At 37.6% G+C, this 14,705-nt stretch overlaps 1 protein-coding gene across 2 annotated transcripts in view; it reads left to right on the forward strand.

Annotated features, from left to right (window-relative positions):
* Positions 1-14,705, forward strand: part of CTNNA3 (catenin alpha 3) — a 464,394-nt gene that overhangs the window by 88,959 nt on the left and 360,730 nt on the right. For both annotated transcript variants that reach the window (XM_082765467.1, XM_082765468.1), the window contains exons 6-7: positions 6,110-6,373; positions 13,007-13,210. In XM_082765467.1, the coding sequence (XP_082621593.1) occupies positions 6,110-6,373; positions 13,007-13,210 (468 nt within the window). The remainder of the gene's footprint in view (positions 1-6,109; positions 6,374-13,006; positions 13,211-14,705) is intronic.

The following is a 14,705-nucleotide window of genomic DNA, read 5'->3' on the forward strand; positions in this document are numbered from 1 at the left end:
CATCCTAAAATAGTGTGTGAGGATACATCATTGACTTACTTGATTCAGCTTGCTTTAGTTCTGGGCTTTTTGATCATAAAAAAGGAAATAGCTTATTTTAAATTGTTAGCAAGTATTTATAAGAAATGAAAAGAAAATAAAAGTTAAACTTCAACTGGAGTTTGACAGGTGAGTAGGGGCAAGCACCCTAAATATTTGTTGATTATGTAATCTGTGAGAAAATTGGAGTTGAAACAGGCTGCCTGGTATGAGTTGTGTATTTGCTTATCTCTGATGGTTTCACATCATAAATATGTCTCATGCTGAGACATCAAATCTAGGAAAACTTCAGTATGCTCTGTTCAGGACCAGGAGAAACATACACCTAGGGGAACTTGAGCTGATTTGTTGGAGACAGGTCCATCATGTGATAGATGGAATATGCTTAGACATGGTGTTTAGTTTCACTGATGTGCATGTAAGTGATCTTTAAGTCTTAATTTCCTTCCCCTCTCAGTTTTAAGGCAGTATGTGGATTCTCATGAGGTGGACACTAACCTCAGAGAAGTGATAAGCTGAGTTTGTCGTGGATTTGGTGGAATGGATGGGCCTTCTGAAGGTCAAAGAAATGACTCCTCTTTAAGTCATCTATATTTCTTCTGTATTTCTTCCCTCCCTCTCCTTCATGCCTTCTTTACCCATCTCCTCCTCCTGAAGATGGGATAAGACCTTCTGGAGGTTCCTAACTTGAGATCTGGTGTTAAACCTGGGCCCCTCTCCCTGACAAATGTTTCCTGCTCTAGTTGTAGACATGCTCATTTATGACAAATGTGCCCATAACTGTACTAGGAGAAAACCTTTATGAGCTAATACATTAAGTGGTATATGTGTGCAGAAAAAGGATTGCTGGATTTAAAAATTCTGTTCCATTAATTCTTAGAGGGAAAAATTGCTTTGCTACCTTTCAAACTCAGCCACTTCATCTGGGAGATGGATAGTTACCAGAGCAGGGTATTAGAAGCGTGGGGACCAAATTCTGAAATAATGGATAGAGAAGTGACAGCAAGGTGTTGCTCTGTCATCTGTAAGGAGGCAAGAACTTGATGAAACACATGAGTGTTGTGCAGCAGTTGCAACCTGATGCAAGGATGTCATCAAAAGGAACAACATTACCCTAACTGGACAGCAAATTCCAGAAGAAAACAAACAACAACAAACAAAAAAAAGCAACAACAACCTGGGATATTAACCAGATGTGATCTGCTTTTGATTCTTTGTGCATGATAGCTGTGCTTTTCTGTGGTATTATATATTACCTTGAGTATTATTAACAACAAATAGCTGTAGGTACGGAGAAAATTGCAAGACTTCACTTCAGGTGGAACCTGAGTCCAGTAAATCATGGTTTTATAACGGCAGCACAGAATCTTTGTGGAGGCAAAGTGTGCTACTTACGGTTTAGTCCTTAAAACCATGACTTTCAGTTAGCTTAAATAACAAGAGTGATTCAGGCAATGAGAACACACAGAGCTGTGTTTAAACATCTTCCTGTGATTCATTGCTGTTCTGAATTTATGGGCATGCCTCCTCCAGGGTGTTTGACTTGCTGTGGATGTGTTACACATCAGAAGTGAGGCTCTTCATAGGCAAGTTTACCAATACCGTGATGCTGCAACTTCATACAATGCTGTGTGAAATAAAACACAGAGTTTTAAAAACAATAACACACTGAATGTTTTAGAGAAAAGCTGAAGGGGAAAAAAAATAAGAGCTTTTTTTTAATGCATCTTAGTATGTAATTTGGCAGTGGCATAACCCTGTTTGTATGATTGCTGTGCTCATGGAGAAGGCCTTGTTGATCTGCAGCTTTCTTGAAAGTTGGATCATGTGAAGGTACAGCAAGTTTTTACCAAGTGTTTGGTTACCAAATCTAAAACTGACCATGTGCTTTACAAACGGGTATAAATGCAGGCTTAGAGACTCTGAAAGAAACTTAGGTGTGTCAGCTTGGGTTTTTGATGAGTTGTAATGGCTGGGAATGGGACGACTTGTCTTGTGAGGACAGGATGAGCGGTCCAGGCTTGTTCAGTCTGGAGAAAATCTGGGGGGAACCTGACAGCAGCCCCTGGTACCTACAAGAAGCTCATTGAGAAGACTGAGGTAAGACCAGAGCCCTCCTGAGGTCCCTTCCAGCCTGCATTACCCCATGTTAGCATGAAAGCTAATATTGCACTGGCTTTCTAGACTCAGTGGTGGTTCTTCCACATCTTCTACAATGATCTCTTCACAGAGGGAAGCCCATCATTGGGACCCTTTATGTATGTCTATGTACATATATGCATGTATATGTCTATGGTTATAGTCTAGATTCATCTTTGCAATTGCTTTGTCCTGTGCTCTGTTCTCTCTATATTTTTTATTAACCTAATTGGGAAAGAACCTGGCCTTTATTCTCAGAAAACGCAGGAGCTTCCCCCTCTTGCTGTGGAGATGCTGGTGTCTTTTAGGCAAGGCCCACACAGTCTCACCTGACTGCACAGCAAGACATCGTTCTCATAACAGAACTCTATCAAATTCTTAACTCTGTGGCACTCATTTTGTGGGCAGCGCTTAAATCCGAGAGGAAAGCTTTCTTACATGTCAACTCTTATTTTTTGCATGAGCCTGTAAAACCCATACTTGTACCTCACTGCCACTTGCATCTTTACAGTGCAATTCTTGAACTACTTCTTTGTGAGTTCCTGTGAGAGTTTGGGGTTGGTAATGAGTTTGGTGTCTAGTTGACCCTAAACCTATCTTTGAAGGGCACGCAGACAATTACAGTCTAATGCACATATTTTTGTTCAGTAATTTTGTAAGCAGTAAAATGTACATATTTGTTTTGTCTGAGTTCTTCGCGTTGCTGCACTGTTCCTTGAGTGAGCTGTGTTACAAGTAGGTAGTAATGTATGCTAAGCTGTTCGGTGAGGCTTTTACTACTTGCCTGGGTGCTTTTTATCGCTACTTGCACATTCTGATGGTCAGAAAACATATGCTGTAGTCTCTTTATATTGTCTTAATATCACCCTCTTAATTTATATCTGTATCTTAAATGTCTTACTTTTTTCCCTATTTCTTCACACAAAATGGAAAGATGAGGAAGTGTTTTTAAAACAGGAGTCAGTATTGGCTTTTTTTATTTTTATTTTTTTATTTTTGGATGTAACTATTTTTCTTGATTTGCTTGTCTTTTACTTCCCTTAATTTATTTCCCGTGTCACAGTGATCAGAGTTATTCCATCTCCTGAGTTAAAACCAAGTTAATTGCATTTTGTAAAGTTTTTTCTTTATGTAATCTCTAGCAGTTGACCGCATCCCTGCCACCAGTGTAACAATGTTGAGCATGGAATCTGGCAAAGGAGAAGTAGAGGGAGAAGTCAAAGAGGCAGAGGCTAAAATCCATTAATTGAGGCAGGTGAAAGGAGCTAGGATCTATTTGCTACATTTTTCATAGATCTCACAGTAAAATCATGAATTTCTTTTCTTCCCCTTCCAAGGGATCCTAGCGGCAAGGGGAAGTACTCAGAGGTATCTGTATAGGGTGCTGGGGGGGATGCCCAGTTTCCTTTGGAGCTGGGGTAGGAGTTATATGGCTGCATGGAGGCATGGTCTGTCAGGATACAGTCCCCTCTCCTTGATTAAGTCCCAGGAAGGCAAAGGGAGAGAAACAGAGAGAGAAATCCTATGAACAGTTTGCCCAAAATGCATCTTCCATTGCCTGGCACCCTTCCTGTTCCCAGAGCTTCCAGAAACACTTCTGTAAGTGCTGACCCTCTCCCAGCTGGAGTTCCCTGAAACCCCTCTTCTCCTTGTTTCCTGCATTCTTCCCTGTCTGTGAGTCTAAGAGACAGAAACTGCAACAGAGTAAAATAATTTTAATCTACTGAGAATGCATATCATGGTGTTTACAGTATTTTGTACTGTTTGTATAGAATTGAATGTGATAACAAGACTCATAACGCCCCTAAGAATATCTGCAAAACTTGTGTGAAGTTTTGGCTGCCTGAGAGGAGCATGACAACTTATTCTGTGTCATAGCTACTTTTTTTTTTTTTCTGCTCTTTGGGTTTGTCATGAAGACTCGTGGCGCTTTGTTTATTATTAAAAATGGATGTTGTGTTGTTGTGTTGGTGTCCTGCTGTTACTGGCTTTGTGCTACGGGCTTGGCAGCTTTGGATTCTATAGGAACTACTCGTTCCTGGTTATACAATAATTTTTTGGATGGAAAAAGGCCGTTGGTGGAAGGATTTTCAAGTTTGATCATTTGTATATGATGCTGCAGCACAGTAAGAATTGCTTAAGAACAGAAGCCAGCTAGATTGAAGTGTTGTATTGACTTACCTCTGTATCTCTGGGTCTGTAGCTTCCTTGCAGTACAGCAGAAAAGGGAGCATTCTGTCTTCTTGTCATTTAATTGCAGGAAAGGTAGATTTGCCAATTAGAGTAAGAGTCTGTGTTGCATGATAACTACTGCTTTTTGCTGAGAGCGCACTGCAGAAGTTGCAGATGCTTTAGCAGGGCTGGAGGTGCTGTTGAATATTTGGATTTGAGCATCCTGAGCAAAAAAAAGTCATTACTACACAGTTTTTTTGTTTTTTTTTTTTTTTTGTATTGGTTTATTGATTTTTTTTTTTAAACATATTAAATATTAATCCTCCCAAGACAATAGCTCAATTTTCTAATTCAGGTGATCAGCTGGTGGAACAATTGTCTGCTTCTCTTTAGGGCTCCACTGTTTTTATTTTCTTTGCTGTATCCCTGAGATTTCCAACTAAGCTTGAGGGAGTAAGATCCCATCCTGTGTCCAGTGCATTTCTTACAGTGAAAGAGAATTAAAAAAATAATGGGACTGGTTCCTTTAATATCAGATGCTCTTCATCCATAAACGTAGAAACTTTACGTGGCAAGACGTGGGTATTATGATCCTTCTGTAAATAATGCATGTAGAGCCTCATGCAATGCAAAGGAAAACAATTAGGAAGACTTCAGTTTGCTTCAGAGCAGACTGCGAGCAGGTTCATGCACATTTTGTTGTTCATTCCTCATTGCGCCTCTTCTCATCATTTGAAGCTGATGCCACAGGCTTTTCTTGTTCTGATGTGCTATTTTCCCTTTTTTATTTTTTCCCTTGAATTTAATTCTCTCCTTCACCCAAGCCATTTTGCAAATATCTACTAGTATACTTCAAAGGGACAAGATGCAGAAAGAAAATGAGGAAATTGTCTAGAGTAAAGCAGGCAGAGACAGGCGGCTGCTTACAATCCTAATGTTGACTGTCTGTTTGCCCCGAAGTCTGTAACTTTCAGCTGTCCAAATAACAGCTCTTCAGCTTGATTCCTAGAAACAGTTGAATCTCACTTCCAATTTCAAGGTTCACTTTGTTCTTTATTGTCTTGGATGGCAGAAGGCTGCAGGGTTTCAAGATCTGGGTGGAAGAGGAAGGAATAAGATGGAAGTGGCAGGATCCCTGAATGCTCACAGTGTGCACATAGCAGTGAGCGAGGAGAAATAGGCAGTGGCACTTTACAGAGGTGACTTTTCACAGACACTTTTGATTTCCCTACTGTCTATGCTTCCCATTTCCCTGGAGTTTAGAATTTGCATCTCTGTCTGCTGTTCCTTTGTATAGAGTGCTTGAGACATATGCTGGCAGTGTGGGGAAGCAAATACAAGAAATATATTTAGATGCAACAGTCAAAAACTCTATTCTTAACCCTATCTACACCTTCCTACTCTATCGCTTATTAAGACAGACATGTCTGGGAGCAGCTAAATACCAAACCTGTTTTCTCAAGGGAAGATTATGCCTAAGAAGCAGCAAAATGTCGACCTTTCATGGTACTGGTTATAAAATACAATAAATAAAAATTTGGTGTTGTTTTACATAAGTTTTGTTCATCACTCGTGAGATAGAGATGATTCGATTGTAAGTACTGTTGTAGACAGTCCATTTTCCCAATCTGTGATAAATTTAATTCGGTGTGTCCTTAAACATATTACAGATAGATAAAAACATTGTTTATACATTACTTGTCAATTTTGAAGTTTTGAAATGCTTTTGGAAATAAACAGCATGTTTTTTTGCTGACAGGATTTGAAATCTAGCAATCAGCGAGATGAAATTGCTGCCGCACGTGCATCCCTGAAAGAAAATTCTTCTCTTCTACATTCAATATGTTCAGCTTGTTTGGAACATTCAGATGTTGCATCCCTTACAGCCAGCAAGGATTCAATTTGCAGTGAAATACAGAATGCTCTCAATGTAATTTCTAATGCTTCCCAAGGAGTTGGAAATAAAACGGGACAACCTTCATCTCACAAAGCCACTCTGGGAAGTGCACTTGATGAGCTTGAGGTAGGTGAACCCATAAATTTAGCACACTGCAATATTTTTGGAAAAATGGTTTGCTTTACTGTTTGTATTCACTAACAACTATTGCTGTTAGAAATGGCAGACTAAAAGGTATTAGAAACCAATGCTCTGCATAGTCTTAGTCTGAATAGTATCATTATTTTATTGGGAAGAATCACTTCAGAAGAGCTTGGAATTAATTCTTCATGCATGTTCACCATTTTGCTTCCTTCAAACAGCAGTTAAGAATTACTTCCATGCACATGAGTAATGGTGGAGGGCAGAAACTTCCTTGAATAAGAGGGCAGAACCCAGGAGTTCAGCTTACAAATGACAGTCATCAATGGTAATCACGGCTGCATTGACTGCATTTCAACTAGTACAATGCACATTGAAGTTACTTACTCTGAAACTTGTCATTGGGATTATTATGTAATTTATATAATTTAAAGATTTAGAAACTTAATTATGTTTTTATGATTAAGTGATATAAGCAATACGCTTTCACAAATCGATGATTCTACTTCCATATTGAAGCAAATATTTGGAGAATGTCAGCTCTTCCTCTGCTCCTGACCTACTCGTAGGCTTCTGTATGGAGCATTCCTTGTTTCGTATGGCTGCTCTGACTTTTAGCAGTGTAATTTTCCATTACTTTGCCAAAATTGGTAGACCTCCTGTAGATGAGGTCTACAGACCATGCTCCTCATCTGGTATAATTGATGTAGATCCAGATCAACAAAAGGAATAAAAGTTTCTAAACACGTGCAAATATGGGCCTTTTTGGTTGTAAAAACTCAGATTTATCAGATTCCAGCCTTGCGACTCCAATATTGTTGATACATTTTCAAGAAAATTGATGCTATGTCTGATGATGATAGATTTTGTTTAAAACTTCCAATGAAAGGTGAGAGGAATAGATTGAAGTCAATATATTTAACACAAATCTTGCAGTGGCAGTGCATTGATCAAAACGGACCTCTCAGTCATACTCTAAGTTGAATCTGACAGTTGTTTTTTTTTTGTGTCCTCAGAGGAACAGGCTATGATTGCATGTTACATGTTAGCCATCCTTTTTGCTTACACTGGGTTTTAAAGTTAGAGTTCATAATCTATTTTCTTATTTAGTGAAAGAAAAAGCAACGTTTAAGTGTCACAAGTGATTTTTTACAATGACACCCTGAATGAAAATGTAATTTGAATTAGAGTTATTGTTTATCTGTTTTATGTAACAAAAACAAAAAAAATAGCTAACTGCTTGTATCTTCTCACAGCAGATGAATTCATCTTGACTGTATGTTAGCAGTACCGTTTTAATTTTTGTTGTTGTTGTTATTATACTTATTAGTTTTAAAATATAAAAATTTTGCTAATCACTAAATGGAAAATTTTCTTTTGGATGGAATTTGGTTTTATTTGGAAATGTAGCAACATAGGAGCCTCACTTGTAAAAAGCCATTTCTTTATGGCCTTTTAAATTTATTTTTACCTAGATACCACAAATGGGAATTGAAGCTGTATTTGTTAGATAAGCACAATTTATAGAGCATTAAACTTTTAAAAAATGATCTTATGAATTAGGTGGTTGTGCTTTTCTTTCTTTATAGAAAGTTCTATTGGCTAAAGACCTGAAATAACCTTTGCTCTATCTTGTTGCTGCAAATACAGTGCCATGAAATAAATTGATGTAGTAAACAGTCTGTTGGGAACAAATCTCATTAAATGTTTATAGTGGAGAAATGTATCACGGAGCTTACCCAAAAATCTAGTATCTAGATGGTTTGCAGTGTCATTCTTCCTTTGCCACTGCTGGCAGTGTGAAAGTAATTACTGATTGTAAGATGAGGAAATCACCAGTAAACCTTAGAGTAGTTAACTTCTTAAATCAGTTGATTCTCAAGAATTCATTTTCCAGGTTCCATATAAATACTACGTTATTCACAAGTAAACACAAAATGGCAGTGTCACAAATTAAATTGCGTGAGATCCATGTTAAAAGAACATGGGTGCAGGTTATCTAATTCTTTTCACTGGTATTGCATCTTCTGATGTAAAGAGATTTCTAACAAAACTATCCAGGCTATGTATGCCTGACTTACATGTATCATATTCATCTGATATGTTGTCCCTTAGTGATTATGGCTATCTAGCACAGCAATTATATATGAGATATCAGAGTACTGTAAATTGGTCCAAAATGTCAGGAAATGGAACCAGGTTTCTGGATATCCAGGATCCCTCTTTCATGAATCAGAAAACCAATGAGAGGAAGGAGATAGGGATGTAATAATTCTGTTTGAATGCTTCTGTTTAAAAGCTCAGGTAGCTAAACACTGCTTAACCCTGTGAAAGCAAAAAAGCTAAACTATTTGTTGCATATCTAGGGTCCTCCGATTGTTTGGAAATCAAATGATCTTTTCTGCTTAGGTATGCTTATCAGAAATATTTGAAATATTTGATGAAATTGCTTGAAGAATCAAATCTGCAGGCAGATTCTTAAACCATTTTTTCCTGTTACTTTTGCCTGTTTTTTTTTTTTTTTTTTTTTTGAGCTGAACTGTAGGTTTTTTTTGTTTGTTTGTTTTTTGCTCATACATGCCAGTGCTTCTTGTACATCTTTTCATGCACTTTCTGCAAACTATCTCCTAGGAGAAGATGTTTCTCCTCCAATTTTATCTGAGATTTTAAAGGCAGTCGTTTTGCTAACTGAAATGGCTAATTGGCTGTAGCCTTCAGGCATGACTTAGTTTTCCATCACGAAGCTGTTTGTTTCTGAAGTAACAACTAAACATTCTACTTGGCAGATGCATTTTACATTATGAGGGACGCTGTAGTCTAGTGTTCCGGGTGCTTACTTGAGATACAGGAGCCCAACAGTGAAGCTGCTGATCCAACGAGTAGTGACAAAGGGGCAGAACTCCAGCAGAGGTGAGGTACCACTGAGCAGTTTGGCATGCAGGATGGTAATGTGAATGTGAGAGACAGTTTCAAATCTCTAACACTCAGAAATGAATTTCCTGACCTCTGGAAGCTGGCTATCTGTAGGATGTCTTCCCTTATCATTCCTACATCCCTGTGGATGAGTCTTTCCTGTATAAAAATAGTTTGAAGTTATCAATTTGCTATAAGTTAATAATAAAAAAGTAAATATTTTAAGTATTTAAACACTGATGACTAGTTTCATACAGTTTTCTAAACCTGTATTACCGTGCTAGTTGTTAAAGTGCAACCCTTTTCATTTATAATTCTGCTATGTTTTTGGATATAGCCAAAGCAATGAAGACCTAGGTAACTCAGGGGATTAAAAATCTGTTACGCAGGGAAACAGAGTTCCTGCTGCTAAGAACTGCTTGGATTCTGCTTTTAAAATCACACATTCCTTCTGGCAGAGGTGGCAGATGAAAGAATTCAATGTTCCAGAATCACAGAAACCCCTCCATTTCAGAGTCCCTACCAGCACTTCTTACTACTTCCAGTTTCCTGTACTGCATTGTCCTCATTTTCTACCATGCATGTTTTGTTTGAGACATGAAGTAGATTTGCTTGCTTACATGTAAATAGGGTGCAGTTTTGCTTTGCTTTCAGCCACGATATCACTGTTGTAAGCAAGCTCAGCAAACAGAATACATGAGAAAATCTGCCCCATATTAATATTCTTAATGTGTCTCTAAGTTGTACTTGTGATGAAGTGGGATTTTACTGCCTTCACAATTCCAGAAGAGTGTCTTCAGGTACATTCCCTGCCTTCTGTGGAAATACTTGTTATAGAAAAGGACAAAGGAGTCTTAACATTTTATTTGCAGTAGGGAGGTTTCTGATGATAATACTGAGCTGGATTATTTCTCCTATCAGGTCTGGCTCCAGGCATTGTCAAATTAGGTATTTGCCTGCAAAAAGCAAAATGATTTCCTTTGCTGGTGCCTGGGTGAACCAGTCTGGCTCCCTCCATTGCCATCAGAAGGTTAGGGTATATGGAGATGCTTCAGAGCAGGACAGCAAGCCGTCTTCCTTCTCTCCACACCATCTTTCTTTTCTTTGCATTTTACCTGTAATGGCAGGGCCTGCCATGCTTCAGAAAGTTTCAGCATTGGAGAAACTTTGGTCTAGGTTTGTCAGTAGACAAGTAGCGATTAAAGCTATGGTCCCATCCCATTTTGGCTCTGATTCCAGAAGTTGCATGTGAGGTTATTGCTTCCATGATCAGTGTTTATTTATTTAACATCTTTCACTTAGGAAACAAATAAGTGGTACAAATAAGGTTACTTTGTTGCTTTTATGGATGCAGAAATAGCTGCACAAATAGTTTTTTTTTTTTTTTTTTTTTTTTTTTGTATCTTTAAAACATTTAAGCTCTTTTCATCCGTTTATGCCTCAGCTCCTTTCCAGATTGTTATGTGTATCCAGATAGGTGAAAATTGGTTTGAGAAAAAACAGGAACTTAAAAATGCATAGTTACTGCTTTAACTTAATCTAAGATTGCATCTGCTGGATGCACATGAGCACCTGACATAAACATATAAACCATTTTAATGATACATCCTGTCACTTGTTGAAACAAATAGACAACAGAAAATTGCAATAGCAGTAGCACTGGGCTGCTTTTTTTTTTCTTCTTTTGTGATGCTCTGCAGTGATACAAAATTCCCAAAATTCAACACAGTTACTGTGAAGAGAGACAGAAACTCACAACTACCTTTTCCTTCTGGACACTGTGGAAATTTGAGGACTGTAGTTCATGTAATCACAGTTTCTGGTATGAAGCAGAACAAGAGCCTAGAACTTACAGCCCCAGAAGGGCTTACAAGGGTTACTTTAGATTTAGTGTCCTCTATTATATATATATTGATTGGGAGCAAGTGTGAGGCTGAAGTACTGAGAGTACTTAAATAATAAGAGTGCTTTTAAATGATACTGAGGACTTCAGGGCAATGGAATAGTAGTGGAGGTAGAACATGAGAAACCTGCACTGCTCCTTCCTGCATGCTGGGAAATAATGAGCTTCTATTTGAACTAGAGTAATGCAGAAAGAACCTGTGCTCGCTGATGGCAGTATTAAAATGCTTCCTTGGGAAATACTCAGATTCTGAAGTCTGATTTTTCTCTAGCCTTGCTGGAGAATATCCCAGATGTCTCAAAGCAATTGTATATTTTTGGGAAAGATAGAAGAATTAGAGCTGTAACAATAAGACTTTCTTTCCCTAAATCATCGATAATATGTAAGAGATTGCTAAAAATAATAACAAAATTGGAAGGTGACCTTATTTACATTTTTAAAAGTTTAAGCTTTTATGTTAAAATGTTTTAACAGAACACTTTCTCTACTTCTACAATTCCCTAAGTTGGGCAGTAGATGAAAATGAGATATTAAATCTAAATTGGAAAAATAACTAAAATTCTCTGGATTAAAAGTAGTTCAGCACATATTGGATAATCACTGATAACTTCTGATTTACCTGACCTAAATTCCACTTGAGGGCATACGGCATAGTTTTCTTGTTTAATAATTTTTCTGTAAGCTTAGAATCGCATATGGATATATCAGGTAAGGGGACTTATATGGAATTTGGGCTTTGGTGATCTGGAGAGTAATGCTGATCTTTCAAATGTTCAGTTTGATTAAAAATGAATAGTTTGTATTTCTTTAAACGTTGAAGCTCGAATACAATTGCTTTTGCATTGTATGAAAATATCACCTCTCCTTTTCTTTTTGCTATGCTTGCCACAAAAGCATAACTAGTTTTATCATGCCAAAACAGTTTGCTGCTTTTGTTTATTCCAGCTGGTGAAAAGCAAAAGGACACTCCTTTGAAAACAGTTGTTGAACAAAAGCTGCTATTTTGTGCTTTGCTGGTGTTCAGCCTGTTAAATGTAGCAGCAATGAATTTCTGCCACAGTGTTTAACTGTATTAGAATAAAAACCCTCAGAATCCAACTGGTCATGTAACATCTCTCAGCTGTAAGCTAGTAGAGTTGTTTTTATGCTAAATCTGGATGTCCTCCTGATTTCTCAAAATGTAAATGTTGGAGGTGTCAACCCTCCCTGTAGACTTTCAAACAAAGCTATAGGCCTCAATTCTGAGATACTTTGGTAAGATATGTAGTATTAATGAGTAGTGAATATCACATATATTGTCTGTGACAGTTGTACACAGACATTATAAGCATGGTATAAGATGTATTTCTTTATAAAAAAAATTCCAAGGTAAATTCATGACAGGCCCCCTCATGCAATAGAAGGAGGAAACAGAGACGACTCAGAGATAAGGTAGTTGTGGTCAGAAGATGTCAGTGTAGCCTGGAAACTCGTTCTACTGTGTTTCACTTAGGTGTGAAACAGTTTGGCTAGAAAGCTCTGATGCCAGCTGAGGACTGAATACAGGCCAGTAAGGTTTGATAACACAGATGTGAGATCTGGGTGGCAGAGAGAACTGGGTTTTGTCTGCAAGTGACCTGTACGTGGAGCCACGGTATGGAAAACGGAGTCTTTCATGGTCAAAAGTATTTTGGATACATCAAGAGTAAAGGGCTATTTGGAAGTCTAGGAGGCGTAATGTCACTGCAGTTCATGCAAGTGAAAAATAAAGCAGCAACTTTATTAGTCTGACTTTTCTTACCAGTACTCCTAATGTTTTTCAGCATTTAATTGTCCAGGATCCTCTTGTAGTGAGTGAAGAGAAAATACGGCCATCACTAGAGAAACGTTTGGAAGCTATTATCAGTGGAGCAGCTTTACTAGCTGATTCTTCCTGCACGCGTGATTTCCATCGAGAACGCATCATTGCTGAGTGCAATGCTATCCGTCAAGCTCTCCAAGACCTGCTGTCTGAATACATAAACAATGTAGGTAACCAGGCTTTTTCCCTTTTTTAAAAATGTAGATAATATATGGAATATATTACTTTCCTTTTTAATGTAAATAATACATGGAATAGAGGTAACTTGGCCATGATTGTCTCTTGTGATTGCTCACAGTTTAATCTGTATTTCTCAACATGGTCTTTACAAGATCAAAAGGAAATCTGTCTACATAAACTTAAGCAAAAGCTAAATACAGACCTCCAGAAAAAGATTTGTTGTATAATATGTTGTATAGAAAATGCTGTATTACACATATGACTTACGCATATTTATATTACTTGATGCTTATTGTGAAATGTTACAAGGACAGAACAGCCATGATCCTTTGTATGCTAGCAAGAGTTTCTTTGTAATTTCACTTTCCAGTTCAGTCTTAAAATCTGAGGACCAGAGATAAATCTCTGTTCCTGTAGAATGCAACAACTTAGATAATTTGCTAATACATGAGTAGCGACAGTATAATTTCATGGTGTTCATGCCACTACGTTTGATTTTTGTAAGGGCACTGAGTTACAAGTGTAGAAATGATTTAATTCCTATTTCAGAAAGCTAGGACTGTTCAGTAAACCCAGAAATGTGGTTGTCTGGCATACTTGTAGGCCAATTCATCTGTGAATTTATGAAAATGAATATAGTTTGATTGTGCTTTAAAAACATAGTTATTTGTTTAAAGAACGGATTTGGTTCTTCTTACATCTGGCAGTTACATGATAGAACAGTGGAGACTCAGATACTATTAATGTGGGTACACAGTGTTAATATCATGCCTTTCCTCAGGAAACATTTTCTATAGGCATACTGTTCTTATCTAAAGAATGCTTCAAGATGATTCATCTACCACACTGAGAAGATAATTGTATGATACTGCTATTTGTTTCTTTTTTTTTTTTGAAGCCAAAACTCCTTTCTCTTCTGTAAGTTATACTAGTTAACCCAGGCCAAAGCTGCTCTATTGAGACTGTTTTCTTTCTTATCCTATTGTCATTAGGATAATGAAGTGTAGGGACTAAGATAATTTATGCATATCAGATGTTTTTTCATTTTTCAGGTACTGTACTTGTTGATCTTCTTTTGGATTCGTACTATCGGGTTGGGGAGTGGGTGGAGAACTCCATTTATTTAATTACCTATGAATTCCAGGTCCTCTTTCAGTCCCTACACCAGATAAAAATGCTTGTATTAATTTTTATTTAGAATTTACCTGCAGCTTCTGTTGAATACAATGTAATTCCTGAACCTCTCTGGAAGTTTTTTGCAGTTGGGCTACTTACGTGAAATTTCTTTAGTTTTGGTTAGCTCTGTAGGTTGGTCTCTCATACCTTCTTGCAGAAGATGTCTGTTGTGGTATCAGTTCTAAAACAAATTAAGTTTACTGATAAATGGCTGAAAGTTTAATAAGGGAAGGCATTGACCTGAAGTAGCTAGGAAGTGTGGGAGGATGCAAATACACTTTATACCAACCCATAGCAGTCCAAAA

Source organism: Aythya marila (genome assembly GCF_965140915.1).
Source record: "Aythya marila genome assembly, chromosome: 7".
Classification (NCBI taxonomy): Eukaryota; Metazoa; Chordata; class Aves; order Anseriformes; family Anatidae; genus Aythya; species Aythya marila.